This window comes from Gamsiella multidivaricata, assembly GCF_025024155.1.
Source record: "Gamsiella multidivaricata strain RSA 2152 chromosome Unknown BC939scaffold_44, whole genome shotgun sequence".
NCBI classification, from domain to species: Eukaryota; Fungi; Mortierellomycota; class Mortierellomycetes; order Mortierellales; family Mortierellaceae; genus Gamsiella; species Gamsiella multidivaricata.
In genome coordinates this window covers 74887-92138 of record NW_026251752.1, presented here as the reverse complement: position 1 = coordinate 92138, position 17252 = coordinate 74887, and the positions used below count along the sequence as shown (strand labels likewise).

At 50.9% G+C, this 17252-nt stretch overlaps 3 protein-coding genes across 3 annotated transcripts; 1 reads left to right on the top strand and 2 right to left on the bottom strand.

Moving 5' to 3' along the window:
• Positions 1-8: 8 nt before the first annotated feature.
• On the top strand, positions 9-7203 carry BC939DRAFT_455433 (uncharacterized protein). The gene is made up of 11 exons (XM_051556193.1): positions 9-505; positions 616-667; positions 775-1128; positions 1225-1466; positions 1551-1931; positions 2013-3898; positions 3986-4423; positions 4509-5026; positions 5135-5753; positions 5865-5996; positions 6104-7203. Exons 1-11 carry the CDS (start codon positions 134-136, stop codon positions 7116-7118), a joined length of 6009 nt encoding a protein of 2002 aa, XP_051410884.1. The 5' UTR covers positions 9-133; the 3' UTR covers positions 7119-7203.
• Positions 7204-7237: 34 nt separating this feature from the next.
• On the bottom strand, positions 7238-9636 carry BC939DRAFT_455431 (uncharacterized protein). Its single transcript, XM_051556192.1, has one exon. It carries the CDS (start codon positions 9473-9475, stop codon positions 7277-7279), a length of 2199 nt encoding a protein of 732 aa, XP_051410883.1. The 5' UTR covers positions 9476-9636; the 3' UTR covers positions 7238-7276.
• Positions 9637-10595: 959 nt separating this feature from the next.
• On the bottom strand, positions 10596-16494 carry BC939DRAFT_455429 (glycosyl hydrolases family 15-domain-containing protein). The gene is made up of 7 exons (XM_051556191.1): positions 16171-16494; positions 15968-16047; positions 14922-15376; positions 14593-14833; positions 12680-14488; positions 11533-12597; positions 10596-11423 (listed from the first exon to the last, which is right to left on the bottom strand). The coding sequence occupies exons 1-7, from the start codon at positions 16326-16328 to the stop codon at positions 10669-10671; spliced, it is 4563 nt and encodes a 1520-aa protein (XP_051410882.1). The 5' UTR covers positions 16329-16494; the 3' UTR covers positions 10596-10668.
• Between the last annotated feature and the right edge of the window lie 758 nt (positions 16495-17252).

The window sequence follows — 17252 nt, the reverse complement described above, 5'->3', positions numbered from 1 at the left end:
TTTTTTAACTTGGCCTTTTTTACCCCAACCTGTCTTTCATTCGACTTCTCAATCATCTTTCGGCATTCACCGGAACAGGAACATCAGTCCTACCTTCCTACTCAGGTGTTGGCCTCAACGTTCAGCGAAGTGCATGAGCGGTACAATCGATGTGCCCGGTTGTAACATGAACACCTCCGCTGTACTTCCCTCGAGTCACAGCAACAATCCACAATCCACTACCGACACCGATATCTCGGAAAAGCACAGCAACGAGCAATATCCTCTCGCAGACAACAAATCCAACGGTACAGGAATCACGGCAGGTACCGCTACGGAGCTTGCCCGGTCTGTTCGATTCAAAATTCGAATTGCCGACCTGGACTATTACATGGCGGAACCGGGACCCCTAGACCACGATTCATGTCAGTTCCTGCCCCCCAGATGTCCAGTACTGAAGGTTCCTGTCGTTAGGGTTTACGGCGCTAACGAGGCAGGACAAAAGACCTGTCTTCATATCCACCAGGTGTGTACCTGAGACCGCTGTCAACGCCAGCGATCTGCTTCAATTCGGTGGCGTTCAGTAATCGCATACACAGCATGGTCGCCACTAACACACTATGACACATGATTTAGGCCTACCCATACTTTTACGTTCCGTACGAAGGATCCTTGGAGCCATCTCAACGTACGTTTTATTTACAACCGTTGCCCCTGAATCAGAACGGCGACGTTTTCAGCAATGTATCGAAAAATTATATTCTGAGTGTCGCAATTCTTTGTGTCATCTACTAGTTCAAGTATACATTCAGCAACTGGGACTGAGCTTAAACCACGCCGCCTGCATCACTTTCAAAACGCCCCAGGACCCATGGAAATCCCAATATGTGGCAGCGATCACGCCTGTCAAGGGCATCCCTTTCTATGGATACCATGTCGGGTATTCGTGCTTTCTCAAAGTATACCTGTTCAATCCTGATCTCGAAAGCCGTATCGTAGATTTGATGCGCAGTGGAGCCATCATGGGGACACAATTCCAACCGTTCGAATCCCATATACCCTTCAGGCTTCAGTTCTTTATCGACTTTAATCTTTACGGGATGGGATGGCTTGAGCTCGAAGAGGCGCTGTTGAGAAACGAAGTTCCATGTATGAAAATGGAAAGTTCGCTTGTGTGCTATTTAAACCAAGTATTTAAACCAGGCTTGCTGCTAACAGCACGCTTTACTGTCTTAATTCTTACAGTCCCAAGGATAGGAGACCATCCTAAACGTTTGACACGAGCATCTGTATCAGAAACGCGGATCTGGTCCCCTGAGAACGACCCCGGACGGATATCGCATTGCGAAATTGAGATGGACTCAACAGTGGATCGGATCGTAAACAGGGATAGGGCTCCAGAAAGACGGCTGCACCAATCGCTGGAAGAGTGCTTCAAGCCGCCTTCCTTGTCAGCGCAAGTCCCCTCCATGGCTGATCTTTGGGAGGTGAGTTCAGTTTTTTTTTTGTTGAATCTAATTAGTCCCCAATATCGTGGACGAATACTAAAAAAAAAAAAAAACCCCCCGTAGGATGATGCAAAAAGAAGAAAAGCAAGTAATCTCCCGACTCAGGAACCGCCCAAGACTCAAGTCCGTGATCCCGTGAGCATCCCTTGGCTAAATCATGACCTGAACAAACAAATGGTCGCTGATTTAGTTCAGGAGATGATATCTCAGAGCCAGACGAAAACGCCAACGCAAGGAGATTTCAACAACTTCGAGATCAAAGAAGATCCAGTGACCGCCTCCTTCATGACGGCATACGAGAGCGTCGACTTTCTTTGCCCCCGCATGATCTCAGACCCGGACGAGTCATTTGAGGCGCGTTCGCAGATTGCGTCTCAAATTCCATTTGTCTATAACGAAGCGGACAGCTCCATTCTTGTAGACGAGTCAATAATCTCACAGACTGTAAGTGTCGAAACCGCATTGGGAAACATATTACTTTATTTCGTCCGCACCTTATTGATCCCTTCTTCCACTTTTGCATAGGGTGAAGTATTTGAAGAAGACAATATGAATTCCAGAAAGGAGATTTTGAAGGGATTAGCCGGCCTTCAGGGCATCGATGAACAAATAGGAGATGATGAGTTTCCGTTACCAGATATAAATGACTTTCAAGACGAGGTTTTTATAGATGAGGCAGACGAAGCAGGTGGGACGGATGAGGCTGATATTTGGGATGGTATAGGCTCGTTCGACTTAGAAGGGCATATCGAGGAAGCCGATTCAGCGATTGTAAATATGGTTGATCGCCGTAACATTCCTCAGTTTGATGGTGGTGGCGACGAACATCCATTGTACGACGACAATAAAGGCGAGGATGCTGCAAGGAACTGGAGGAAGGTGACCCAAAACCCTGGAAGGAAAAGGACCCGCTTCTCGTCATCGTCTTTGCCTGCCCCTCAGGAACCACCTGCACAGTCACCGAAACGGTTTTGCGAAGTCGTTGCTAGTGGGAGTACAGCGTCAAGATCTGTGTTACGCCCCAGATCATTTCGTCAATCGGATCGACCTTCAAGAATTCATGTGGATATGAGCAACAGCAATAACAGACCGGCGACGCTGACGGATCTGACGCCTGTAGATGACTCGATTGAGGACGGCGATTACAGCGACTTTGACATAGAGGATGTATCGAAAGGATCTGGAATAATACCTCATCTGCGCGAGCGATTCAAGCAACCCCGCAGGGCTCGCGATTCACCCAAGCCTATTACTGGATATGATTATCCAGAGCCAGCCTCGCCAAGTCGAACCTATTTTCTATCGGCTATGGATGAAATGTGGTCTTCGCCTTCACCGCCTTTGGAAAGACCCGCATTTCTCTATTCTCCGCCTCGTCCAAGCTCCCCAGATCTTGCTTCTGCTCATACTGTATACGTCTCTGACTTACTTCCGCAGTCTTCAGTCGACAAGCCCACCCACCAGCACACGGTCACCTTGAACTCTCCTGCAGCACCGCGCAGCCCAGAGGTGAACCGACTATCGACGCACAACTGCAGGGCCAGCACTATCGTCAATCAGACATTTCTCGGCGACGAGCCACTTGCCCAAGACGATGTTCCATATGGCGCGCAAATGGATGACGAGAACAGTGGAGTGTTTCACGAGACTCACTTGAAGCGAAGGTCGCAGGAAGATATCTCAAAGCATGTTTTGGCTGAGGATTCTATCATCCATGACTCTTTCGATGACGTTCTTTCTCAATCGACGATTCCTGAGCCAATTCCGGCAGAAACGTCCGTTCTACATGGTTCTACACCACATATTTACCGATTCGCGATCGAACCGCCGACGACACAGGACTTGCTGCACTCGTTTACAGAGCATGGGCTGCCTAATGTTGTTTATCAGAAACCATATTTCTCGAATGAGCAAGATGTCCCGTCTAAGGCGAAAGCCTTTGGGGGTAAGGAATTCCGTGTACAGTCGAATGGGATCAAGACTATGCCGATATTCAACGGGGCTCTTGGCCTCAACAAGAGTTTTCTCCCAGGAGAGGGTTTTCGATTCTGGGAGCCGATCTACTCGCCACCATCCCGTGCCACAATTCAATCCTGGTTGAAGGAGGAAGAAGTGCGCGCCCGATTGTCTCTGAGGTCAGCTGCCGGAACATCAACGCAAAAACGAAAGGAACGAATATCGCAGATCGAAGGTCCTACGCAGAAGAACCCATTTGGGTACAAGAACAGCCCTACGAAGACCGCGGCATCGGTTGCGGTGGAAAAAGACTTCTTGGACGTGCTTAGTTTGGAGGTCTATTGCCAGACCCGTGGTGGCCTTCTGCCCGACCCGAAGTACGATCAAATTTTGGCGGTCTTTTATTGCTGGCAGACAGATCGCGAAGGATTGATATCAAACGGTTGGGCACCAGGGTAAGGGCAGACGCTCATTTACAATGTATGAAACGGTATTAGGTTATCTTCTACGTGACACTCACATGTATGGTTCCTGATGGATAGGTATAGAACGGGGATATTCACCCATGCCAAAGCAGGAATGATGAGGAAACTCGCAGCCGGACGTGTGGGGTTCGACATTTATGTTGCAGAGAATGAGGGTGCGATGATGAACGCCGTCATCGACCACGTTCGAGAACTGGACCCCGATATTCTGGCCGGCTACGAAGTTCATAAGCTTTCCTGGGGCTATCTCGTGGACAGATACCAAACCCTGTTTGGGTTAGACATGTCGAAGTTACTCTCACGCGTCCGACCTTTGAAAGCGCCCGTACTTACCATGAGCATCCTCGAAGCTAGGGATTCCTACAACACTAAACATCATGCGGGCCTGAAGTTCCCTGGTCGGCATTTATTCAATGTATGGAGGCTGATACGAGGAGAAGTCGCGCTCACGAACTATGGTTTTGGCAACGTGGTCTTCCATGTTCTGCAACAACGGTAAAATAATGGCATACTTTTTTGCTTGTAGAATGTCTTTGTATTGCGTATCCTCACCCTCGTTTCTGTACGGATTGGCATCTAGAATTCCACACTATACCCATGAAACACTGACAAAGTGGTGGTTGGATGGCATCGCGCTCCATCAGTCAAGAGTCATTCGGCATTATCTACACCGCGTCCAATATACTCTCCAGCTGATTGAGTCGCAGGAGCTCATTTCTCGTACAAGCGAGTTCGCCCGTGTCTTTGGTGTAGATTTTTTCAGCGTTATTTCGCGCGGTTCGCAGTACAAGGTCGAGTCGATGATGGTGCGTCTAGCGAAGCCCGAGAATTATATCATGATTTCGCCTAGCCGAGCGCAAGTTGCGGCCCAGCGGGCTCTCGAAGTGATTCCGATGGTGATGGAGCCAGAGTCTGGGTTCTATGAGGATCCTGTGGTAGTATTGGATTTCCAGAGTCTGTACCCGAGTGTCATGATCGCATACAACATCTGTTACTCCACGTGCCTCGGTAAACTTGGAGGAGGCACCAAGATTGGAGTATTGACAGAGTATAAGATCAAGGATGGAGCTCTGCCGCTGATGGAAGAACACCTGCATAGTAAGTGCATATTATTCGTACTGATGTGGTCTGGATTGAGGATAGCGTTTCTGTGTGGTGATTATCGCTCCTAATTTTTTTTTTTTTTTTTTTTTTTTGCCTCTATAGTTGCACCAAATAACGTCATGTATGTGAACCAGGGTATTCGGAGAGGTCTTCTTGGCAGGATGTTGGCAGAAATCCTCGACACCCGTGTGATGATCAAGAAAGCCATGAAGGAATATCCGGGCAACAGGTCGCTGCTAAAGCTTCTGGAGGCCCGTCAACTTTCCCTCAAGTTCATCGCTAATGTCACCTACGGCTACACCTCAGCGTCTTATTCAGGTCGCATGCCCGGTATCGAGATCGCGGACTCGATCGTGCTCTCCGCTCGCGAGACACTGGAGCGGGCGATTAGATTTGTGAACGACAGTCCGAAGTGGAATGCGAGGGTTGTTTATGGAGACACGGACAGTATGTTTGTGCACCTCAAGGGTCGGACACGGCAGGAGGCCTTTGAGATTGGATACGATATTGCGGAGACGATTACGAGAATGAACCCGCGGCCGGTCAAATTGAAGTTTGAGAAGGTATACGACAAGTGTTTTCTGGTGACGAAAAAGCGATACGTCGGTTCATCGTATGAATCACCGAATCAGAAGGAGCCGATATTCGATGCAAAAGGAATTGAGACCATCCGACGCGATGGTGTGCCTGCAGTGCAAAAGATCATGGAGACTTGTATCAAGTAAGTGTCCAGGCAAGATTGTCCATGTACCTTTGCTTTTGTGCCGCTGTTGTTCGAGATTGCATTGTGGCGCTAATTACCGTTCTTTTTCTTTTTTCCTTTTTTTTTCAGAACAATGTTCAGGACGCAGGACTTATCTTTAGTCAAGTCGTACTTTGTGCGCCAACTCGGTAAAGTCTTAGAAGGACGGGTTCTTGTTCCTGATTTGATGTTTGGCAAAGAAGTGCGTATGGGCGGTTACAGGTACAAGAATGCTTTTCTTCTTCTTAATACGATGCCATTGCTGCAGTCTTCTACATGGAGATATAAACTAAATGCAATCACTCTGGATGTGTATTTATTATTGATAGCGAGAAAGGAGTACCGCCTCCAGGTGCTGTAGTGTCTGCTCGCAGGATGGAGCTCGATCCGCGCTCGGAACCCCAGCATGGAGAGCGTGTGCCGTACGTAGTCGTTTATGGCGACCTAGGGGCTCGGTTAACGGATCAGGTCGTTGAGCCGAAGCAACTCCTTGTGAACAAAAACTTGCGGCTCAATGGCGAGTACTACATCCGCAAACATATTATACCGTCGATGGAGAGAATCTTCCAGCTCGCTGGCGCAGATGTGAAATCGTGGTATGAGGAGATGCCCAGAGTGCAAAGGGCCGTCCCTTTCGGTCATTCGGGAGTTAGTAATGGTGGCACTGGTAGGTCTGCAAGTACAACACCTATGGTAGCTACCACAGTAGTGCCCACAGAAGTGACGGCGGCGATGGTTGCGGCGCAGGAAGAACGGCAGCAGCAACTAGTACAGGCAGGCGATGATCAGTTCATCGAAAATGAAAACGTTGAAGTCGATGAACTCGCTGCGGCTGGAGATGCAGAGCCTTCTGAGGGCGTACCGAACACCGAGCCCGAAGGAATGTCAGTACGCCCCAAGTTCCTGCCCAGACGAAGAGGCGGCAAGGGTTACGTGTCCGTTGGGTCTCGAATTGATCGATACTATCAGAGTCAGCTCTGTGTGATTTGCAGCAAGATGATTGTCGGCCAGAAGCCCAACAGAGACCTCTGCGCGGATTGCATGAGCGAGCAAGGACGGATCAAGTCTATGCTCGTGATGCAGAACCGGCTTTCGAACGCGGAGAAGATGTTCAGAGCGACTGTGGACGTATGCAGTTCATGCTGTCGCTCTGCACCCAACGGAGGAAGCAGTGTGGGAGACATCGAAAACGGTGTGGCCAATAGCGAGACCGACTTGGTTGCATGCGAGAGTTTGGAGTGTGGTGTCTTTTGGCAGCGTCGCAGGGCTCAGGACTCTTTGTCGATTGCCCAGCACTTGACAAACCGAGTCATGAAAGACCTCGAAGATTTCTCTTACAAATAATATGATTTGGTCGCCTTTTTCAATCTTGCAGTTAGAATTGAACACGATCGACTCCATTATTTCATTGTATTGTATGCCAATTGTGATTATTAAGGATAAGGAAGTAGTCTTGGAAGATCTGCAGAAAAGAGGAGTAAGAAGAAAAAGCACGAAAGCTATTAAAACAGCATCTTGGCACGGGCACGGGCAGCCAGCAGCCTGTCGACCTCATGCGACGCTGGATGGAGTCCATCGTCTCTAGCAGCTTTGACGGTATAGTGTCTCAGCAACGCATCTCGTCTCACGAATGGACGGTGACAAAAGTCGCACGGCCAGGTCATCTCCTGGTGCTTCGAAGTCTGGTGTCTCTTCAGGTCATGAATCCGTCCGAATGACTCGCCTGGGCACCGCTCGCATCGAAAGGACATCGTGTCCATTATCGGATTGTAAACCATGATCGCGCCGTCCTCGTTCCTGACAACCGTCATACCTTCCGTGCCCGGCAAGTTTTGCAGTGGGGTTACTCCGGTGGAAATAAGGACATGTTCTGAGCGACCTACCCCTCCTCCGCTGTGAGGTGGTATGAGAATTGGCAGAGACGATGTCAATTGCGACCTTGATTTGGAGTTCATATGGGTCTCTGGCTCTTTGAGCGGCTGGTGCGACATCTGACCGAATGTCGGTATCCTGGGAAGTTGATGTCTAGGTTGTGCCTGCTGCTGATGCAATCGACTTGGCTCTGAAGATCGGGTGTCATAGCCGTAACTAGAAGTCGCGGCAGTGTCAGAATGAGAACGTGGGGGTGGAAGACGAGACCCCAATAGAACTTTCTCATAGGATGCATGTCTTCTCAATTGAACTGGCGACGGTGGTACAGAAGACTCGCAAGAGATATCGGATGGCGATGCTGGGCAAGACGACGGCGATGACGAGGAAGTCCGATCACATTCAGGCGAGGGCGGGTGACGCTCGTACAACACCCTTTGAGCCTCGCTCATGTACTCGAAATACTTGGGCCTAGGTAGCAATGGTGCGACAGTAGATGCTGCAGGTGCGCGTCGAAAATTTTCTGTATCCGTCGGCTCTTGCTGCGGCTGCGGAAGTGGCGGAAGTGGGCGAAAAAATGGTGGCGTTTGAGGTCTAGACGGTGACCCTTGTATCTTGACAGCAACTGGTTGCACAATATTTGACGCTGATCCGGCGACAACAGGCGGGGAATCAAATGAGCCAGAAGGATGCTGCAGAGTGCCAACATCGGTGCCGTTGGGAACAGAAAGGAGGCGTGGCCTCAAATTTCGGGCTGTGTGCGCCTTGAGAGAACTCGACCTGCATATCGGCGACATCGCTGGTTCTCCTGGGGCCATATCCGACTTTCCTTGCATCGATCTACTACTACTGCGTTGGTGGTGGTGGTGACGATGATAGTCCCCGTAACGGCCATGTACGCTGTGGCGACGGTGATGGGGATGGCTGCCTGGATGGTAGAGATATTCACGACGATTATCTTGCGGTCGCCGCAATTGATCTTGGACAATGTAGTTTGGAGGAGAGGACGGCACATGATGATCCCGCAGCGGTTGTTGCTGTGGTGGAGGCAGATCCTGCTGCCGAGAGGGATGGTGCCGATGGTGTAGAGGATACTCAGGATGGAGCTGATCGGGTGTGCAGGACATGAGAGGCGAAGGGGAGTTTGTCTGTAGGGACGAAGAAGAGGACCAACCCCTCTGCGGCTCGCACTGATCCATCACTGAATCTGACGACAGCTCTTCAAATGCGTATTCGTGGTCCATGTCCATGTCATCGCTATCTCGTCGTGGCGGGGGCGATGGTGGCAACAAGCTGCACGCTGAAGGGGTATGGTATACTGCCCGTGGACGATGCATGATATCTTCAGATTCCGGTTCAGGAGACATGGGTACATTCCTCAACAAGGGCGAGGGTGAGGGAGACAGGGCTGGAGAAAATGAGGGATAGGGCGAAGGAAGAGGAGACGAGTGCGACTTCCCAAATGGGATTGACGTGGACGAAACCATGTTGGCAATGGTTGGGTGGATGGTCTTCGATCGTGTCTTGTTAAAGCACAACCTCGGCTGTCTTGCCTCGCGGGAACTGACTGCGTCCTCTTGTTGATGGCTCTGCCTCACATGGTGATACTGGTGCTGCTGCTGCTGTTGGTTTATTTGATGATGTTCGTATATGTGCTGGTCCTCTTGGCGTTGATCGTGCATTCGATGTCGCTTGGAAAAGGCCTCGAATGAGGATGGCTTCCAAGAGAACTCGCGCTGGCCATAACTCTGGGGCAGGGGTGCATGCTGAGGTGGGGAAGTATAGAGATGTTCTTCACTGATGCTGTCTTGGACCTTGTTCTGTGCAAGCATGTTAAACGTAAGAAGGAAGTACAGAAATGACAGTTGGCTAGGGCAGGAAAGTGCGATGGAACGTGTGAGGTGAAGTGCAGTGGAGTGAAGAGTTAATGCGATGCGAGTGAGATTGAAGAGGAAGAGGCGATCGGAATATAAAGAAGGAAGGAAGAGAGAGGGAGAGAGAGAGCGGGAGAAGAGAAGAAAGAAGAAAGAGGGACGAAAGAGGCGGAGAAGTAGGCGGCGGGAATGAGGGCACGTCCAAAAGGGTTGCCACCAAAACGTTAAAGTGTATTCTTTTTTAGGAATGGTGGCGAAAGATCGTGTTCGCCACCATTCAAAAGAAGCGTCTGAGCGCGTTGTGTACAGTAAAATGAAGACGAGGGCAAAAGATCCGCATCGATGGCGAATCGAAGCCAAGAAAGGGGGGGAGAAGACGCCGGTGGCGATGCCCTGCCGCCCTGTTGCTTGTACAACAACCAACAGAATTCGTCGCTGTCTGTTCTACTGTATGCGCGTGTCTAGACTAACTGACGCGTCTCTTCTTTCTGCTTAAAATGTGAATGACCAGGTCGAATGCGAATGAGTGGGCGAGATGCAACTGATGAGAATGAGGGTGAACAAAGACTAACGTGTAGACTGCTGTAGACAAGGTCACACCAACAGTACGGGACCAAAGGAGGGATGATGATGGATGTGGCGGAGAGGGTGAGGAGGCAACAGGAGACAAGGGAGAGCGTTCGTTCGTCGCAGTGGTTGGGGAAGGTGCATATACAGATAGATACACATACATGTACATGGACTACATAAAAGGGACTAAGACGTAACAGGGGGTTGGTGTGGTGTACAATAGACTAGGGAGAGAAGGGAGAGGGGGAAGGCAGGGTCCTGGTCGTGGTCGTAGTCGTGGTTCATGCCGACAGCGAAAGCGGATGCGGCTCGTCCCTCCACCTTCCCCTCCCTCTCATTCGTACCCACAAAAACAGCATCCAAGTTGATCCAAAGGCCCCCTGAGTCCTACGACAAGATGCAACCCCTTTTGGGTGCGCGCATGCGACGGGATGCCATTAAAAGCGGCAGAGGGGATGGAAATCCTGCCTTGTTTCTGTATCCACAGCAGGAATGTGCCTCCTCCACATGGCTTTTCTACATGGTTTTATGTTTGTATCAAAAAAGATATGGAATAGGTGTACAGATATGTAATTGCTAAACTATTCCAGGTCAATAGAATATGGAAGCAGCTTCAATGCCGCCCGTGCAAGGTATGCAAACGTGCCTTCCTTGCCCTCCTGTGGCAGATCGTAGAACATGCCTCGCGCAAGACCCTCGTGGTGCTCGAACTCAACTTGCTCCAGACCGGGTTTGCCCAGTGATGCACCCCCCGCGATGTTTGACCCAGGCGCGCCTCCAGGGACGCTCTGTCCACGTCCACCTGGTCCATTCACAACCCACTTGTTCCAGAACTTGCTCATAGCCTCGCGCATGATCATCGGCAGATCAATCACCTCAGGTAGTACCTCCATACCAGGGTTGCGATCCTCGATCTTGGCAATCACCATCAGTGTCTCGACTGCAATCTGACGCTCTGCAGGGTCCAGGATCACGCCTAAAAAGTTCTCTACCGCCAATGCAAAGTTGAACTCTTCCGGCGTCTTTTCTGAGATGATAGGATCACGCGGCAGAACGTGCGAGCCGACCCTGAAGCCTGCAGAACGCGATAGGATGCGCCAGACCCGCGGGTAGAACTTGTCCGGGACACGGTTCAAGGCGCCGTCGTTCTTGCGGCGACGTAGCCAGCGACCAGAAGAATTGGGGACAAAGGCAGCGATGGCCGACCGCGATGGGAAGGATTCCTGGACATCGGCCTTGGCCTTGTACTGATTCAAATCGATGGTCTTTTCCAGAACTGCGGTCGGTCCGTCCATAAAGGCCTTGTGTGCCTCCAACGCAGTGCCGGGTTCGGTACCTGTAGGAAGAACAAGCATGCACCCATTACGATTAATGTGGGAGAAAAAAAAAATAGGCATGCTAGCTATACCATGATCAATTAATGGACACAAGCCTCTCTTGCTTACCCTTTTCTCCAATCATACACCAAGAGTCGCGGTACCGTAGGCTGGCTGTGAGTCCACTGCCCAGCTGCTTCAGCGCCAAACGGGCGGCACTAGTCAGATGCTCGTAGCAGTCATCCTTGCAACTACAGATGACAATCATACCTGGCTGCAGCCAGTCTACAAGTCGCGCAAGGTCGTCGCTCTCATCCTCAGAGATGTGGGTATCGAACGAGACCGACTCGATAAGGACGCTCTGTAGGGGATCAATGACCACCATGTTGATGCCGCGCGAGGACACAGACATGGTACTTTCGTTGATCAGGATCTTGGAGAAGCTGCCAGAGTGATAACCACCGGACTGGACCTTGATCGACAACGTTGTCAAGCTCTTGCCCATGTTGGGGATTGGCACTGCACCCAGGGGCACAGATGAAGTGGATGATGCGATGTTTGTCGACAAGTTGCTGTCCCCGGCTTCAGCTGCTGGGCTGGCGGCGCTGACGGACTGGTTACGGAGGAGCGTGTTGGTGGCGTTGGAGCTCAGCGTGGGTCCCGACAGGACGGTTCCCAGCAGTGACTTGACTTCAAAGGGAGAAAGTTGCATCAGGTGCTCGACGGCCTCAGTCTCATCGCAGCTGTTAAGACGTGAGATCTCCTCGCGAAGAGCAATGATCAGGAAATGTGTCCGAAGCCGCATGATACCCTCAAACATCTCCGGGTCAGCTCTGATGAACGATCCCAGATAGATCAAGACCTCCTGTACCACAGGTCCTTCGCGGACATCGTCAAAGTTACCGTCATAGATCATCCTACTCAAGACATCAGGACCCAGAGGACTGGTGATAAAGTGCTCCGTGGGACCCGATCCAATAGTCACTTGCTTCTGACGAATGACCAGATCCGTGATGTTGATTGTAAGCGAATTGACGACCTTGTTCAATAGGCCAGCAGCTTGGCGAACGATCGACCACAGCTTGAGCTGGAGCGACTTAAAGTAGACCTCCTCCAAAAGTGTTTGAACGGTGGCATCCAGATTGTTGACAAAATAATCCGGTCCTTGACAAGAAAGTAAGTACTGTAGCAAATCTATATGACAAAGTAGTGCATGGTTAATAACTGAGATGGTGGCTGCTCTTTTTGTCATGAGCTGCATTAAACAATAGCGTACCAACTTGGTCATAAAGATTGACAGAGATTGAAAGCATGTTTTGGGCCGCCTCCATGTTGGATGGATCACCGAGGGTTAAGCCCAAGCTGTCCATGTTTCCATCTGGCGAACCCTCATCCGAATCTTCGTCTTCGCCAGCAGCAAAAGCTGCGCTATCCGACGTGTTCTCGCCGGTGGGGGCCTCTGAGATTTCGAGGTTGACGAGGTCAGGAGTGAGGATTCCAGCATTGAGTCCGGTGCTGCTTCCCTTGCGAATGACTCGTGGTTCCTCGTGATCCTTGAGTTTGAATGCCTTGGCTTGACCCTTCCTGTATCGCTTCTGGGTGTAGGGCTCTGATGGTTCACCAGCGGCTGCGTGAGGAGACGGAGAAACACCATCCGTAGAACTACGACCCTGAGATCCGAAATAGCTGTCTCCTTCGAGTTCTGTATTGACTGCAGGGGTGACCAGTGAAGCGAACGGCAGGCCAGCAGAGGAAGAATGTCTGCGCATGGACCAGCGATGATTTCCAGGAGTCCTGCTCCCAGTCGCACCCGGCGTGGTTGCTTGGGTCTGTTTCTCGTTGAGACCCAGCTTCCTGGCAGTACGACCCTTGCGACGATCTGCAGCGCCACGCAAGATGCCCAGCCAGTCGATATCCTTCTTAGTGACCAAGAAGTCAAGCGACTCGATGCACGACGTGTTGATCATCTCGCTCAGTCTTCCCAGACGGACACGAACGTTATTGCAGACACCACTACGCAGGGTCATAAAAAAGTTGAGGAGGTTGCGCTTGTTGTCCTTGTGAGGATTGGATCCAAGGGTGGACTTTCTCCAGGTAGTCAGGCGTTGGGAATCGACATCCGTCTGTGAAGTGAACGTCCGTGACTTTGTCAATCCACCCAGCATGGCATGGGTCAAAAGGACGACCATGGTGGGCCTCCCAGGGTATTCCCAGTACTGACGAACGAACGCCAGTTCCTGCTCAAAGATCGAGATCAGGTAGTCGTTGTCGCTGGTCAGATAAAACTCCTCATTGTCCATAAAGTGGGGTGTGAACGCGTATAGGTGGCCCTGCACACGATACAAGCGCGATGTTCCGAGAGATCCAACAGGTCGTTTAGGCCGTCCTGATAGTCCTAACTTGGCATTCCTACCCAAGGCTGCGTACACCTCCTTCAGACCCTGTGGATGGCTGACAGTGATAGGGTGGACCTGCTCCATGGTCTGCGTCTCCAGTCCGTACATGCTCAGCATACTCTGTAAGTTAGTGTCCTCTGCTAGCAGCACGATCTGAACAACCGTATCGCTCGACTGAGTCTTGCGAGCGTTGAAGCGCCTTCCGAGGGGATCGATCTCGGCAACGCTAAGCAGATTCTCATAAATTAGATTTCCGAGGGTGTGAAGCGAGTTCGCCCAGACAAGAGGAAGGTTGTCGTTGGCGATACGCGCTTGTGAGTGGTTATTCTGCTTTTCGGCATCGACTAGATGGCTTGGCACGTAGTACAGCTCTGGAATGAGCGGAATATGTTCAGGCAGCTTGCCCTCATTATTGCTCGCTGGTGTGGCAAATCCAGGAGACGTAGGGGTCTTGGGGGTGCGACCGCCATCACTCTCGGAGATGGAGTCAGAGATGAATTGGCCAAAGTCGAGCAGCGTGGCAGAATCGATGATCAAGGGCTCCAGTTTGGCGCGGTACTCCTCGACCTGCTCCTCGTTCTCGCTGAAGAGACCATCGAGAATGAAATATGTGAAGAAAAGTGGCCACTCGCACTCGATACCCTCAAAGACCTTGAGCTCCTGCGCGTCATAGTGAAGGCGAGTAGTGTCTATTGTGGCAAAAATAACCGTATGGTAATCAGTACATTAGTGCTGCAGAAACTGATATAGCTGTTCTCATATGCTTCCGTTCATTCTGGAGGAAGGCACATACTCTCGAGGACAGTCTGATGTCCGTCGCGCAGGAAGCGTTTGCAACCGTATTTGCCGCCAAGTTTTTCGATAATCTCGTCCCGTGTGCGCTTCACCAGCTTGGCATCGCCAATGGCGAATGCAGGGAACCCAATGACGGACAGCAATGCGGCATCAATCTCTTTCGAGTTGGATTCTCTGGGCAGGGCCGAATGCAAGGTTGTATAATTGCGAGTGATCTCATCAGGTAGGACGTGAATGACCTACAGGAATTAAATTTTCCAGCATGGTGTGTCAATGACACAAAGTCCTACTGGTGAAATCCAGGCATATTCTTTAAAATGAACTTACAGAGCTAGGGCCACCGCGCGATCCAAAGAGATTGATGCCATTAATGGCCTGCAGCGCAGCAACAGCCATACCGATGGAGGATGAGTTCAGCTCCGGTTCGCCGTGATTGATCTTGTTGCCACGCTCCCAGATACCATAATCGGGGGTACGATACGCGCGCTCGATGTAGAAGACCAGGTTCTGAATAAAGTCAACCTCGTCGGTGGTATAGATGATCAGTATCCCCGAGGCTGTCATCTGTGCCAGTGCCAGCAAGAAGATCGACGTGGCATCGATCTGCAGATGACCCCACTCGGAATCACCGACGACCGTGTCACCGGTCGCGGTGTTGTATTTTGCATGCAGACAGTCATTCAACCCCTGGGTCTTCTTGAACTGCTCGATCTTGGGCGCCTGTCGCATCATGCAGAAGAGCAGGCCACGCATCAACTTGACGACAGCGTGTTCGAGTTCATCTATCACAATTGTAGGGATGTGCTTTGTTTGTTAGGAAAATCAGTTCCTTCTTTCTTTCACGGGGCATATAGGGGAAGCCCTTTTCTTCTTTTTCCCACAGCTGGAGGACACAGCAAGTCGGAGGAAAGGCACGGTGGGCCAGGCAATGACGACAGCAGACAGAAACCCCCTCTCTCTTTACGCGTAGAAGGAGCTTCTCAGGGGCGTTCTGCACCTGTGCGACTTGTTCCTCCCTTCTCTCTCGCTGTCCACTGTCCTTGCTCTTTAGAGAATCCTTTAACCTTTTTTTTTTTTTTTTACCATTACAGCAATGCACAAAAGAAGATACAAGAAAATAGGGAGCCGAGGTTGCGCAACCTCAATTGAGCGATAAAATGGACAAGGGCAACCACATCCATGAACCTTCTTTCTGCCCACAATGAAAAGAACACGGGCCAAGTATTATAGATAAGAGCCCAGGACAGATTCGCACGGCTGATCTGCAGGCGGTGACGCGGTGCGCTGAAGTACCAACGTGTGTCTGCTCTTAAACGGTTCCCAACGACCCAAGACCAAACTTCATAGAGTATTCGTCCCTGCTCAAGACTTACAAGCGCGACCCTCATCATCGTCAATTCGGCGATAGGCTAGAGACAGCCCAAAGACAGCCATAATCGAGTACACATTATCACTATCGGCAACATCATTGATAACACACAAACATTTAGCATAACAGTTAGCATCTCCGCATTGATCGCACACACTCTGCACTTGCAATTCATGCCAAATGTCCAATTAGGCCCATAATCTTTACCGGACCCAGGCATCACGGTAGTCTCCATGGGTGGTGACGGCCACTGAAGCAGGGATCAGACCCGTGGTGGGGTTCTGGCGATTCAGGATAACGGCATTGACGGCACGGTAGTAGTAGTCGAGACGCTTTCGCACACTGGCCTGGGAATGGTACTGCATACTCGGGGGGCGATCACTGGTGAGCGTGGACTGGGAATGCAAAATGAGGAATGAATGAGGAGTGGGAGGCGAATGTGAATGCGAATGAGGAGGGGAGAAAGAGAGAGAAAGAGAAGGAGAGGTGGGTGAGGGGTGAGAAGAGGCGGTATGTGGTGGGGGGAATGAGTAGTAAGGGGGTGAGCAAAACGCGGCCGAGCACTGCGGTCGAATTGCCGTCGGCCAGTCGTATTCAAGGAACAAAATCTAGCAGAGACCGCACTATCGTCATGATGATTGTCATGAATGTGTGGACTGCATGAAAGAATATGGCCGCATCTGATTCGCCAGGCAGCAGCCAGGCACGAACCCTGCCCTCCCCTCGCCCCCACGCCCCCACGCCCCCTCCTCCCCCAGGAATATGGAATATGGCGTGCCTGACAAGCACGCGTGCTTGCTGTGCACGTGCTGGCGTGTCTTCATCTCCAACAGCGCATATCCGGATACCAGTCTATAGATCGCGGACGTCTACCGTCAGTTCTCCCCATGACCCATTTGCCTGGCAACCGCTCTCTTTCTCTCTTTCTCTCTGTCTCTTTTGCTATGGAGTAGAGAGAGAACGAAAGAGAAAAAGAGATAGATAGAGCAGGATGATACCCGATCTGTTTCGATCTGCGGTCCCGCTACTCGGCCCAAGCACTAAAAGCATTCCAATCCAAACTGTGTCTCAACAGTCCAGAAATCCTGCCAGATGTTCCCCGGAGGAATATTCGCTTATATGCATTAGGCATATCAGTTAACGGTGGGGGTCTCTCTCTCTTATCTAGGTCAGACCGGGATTGTCGCTTATTGCTATTCGTTCTGGTTTTGTAGGTCTTGCAGAGGAAGGACAATACGCGACGCGACTAAGATATAATCCGCATGGCCCACGTCGCTCTTTTTTTTTTC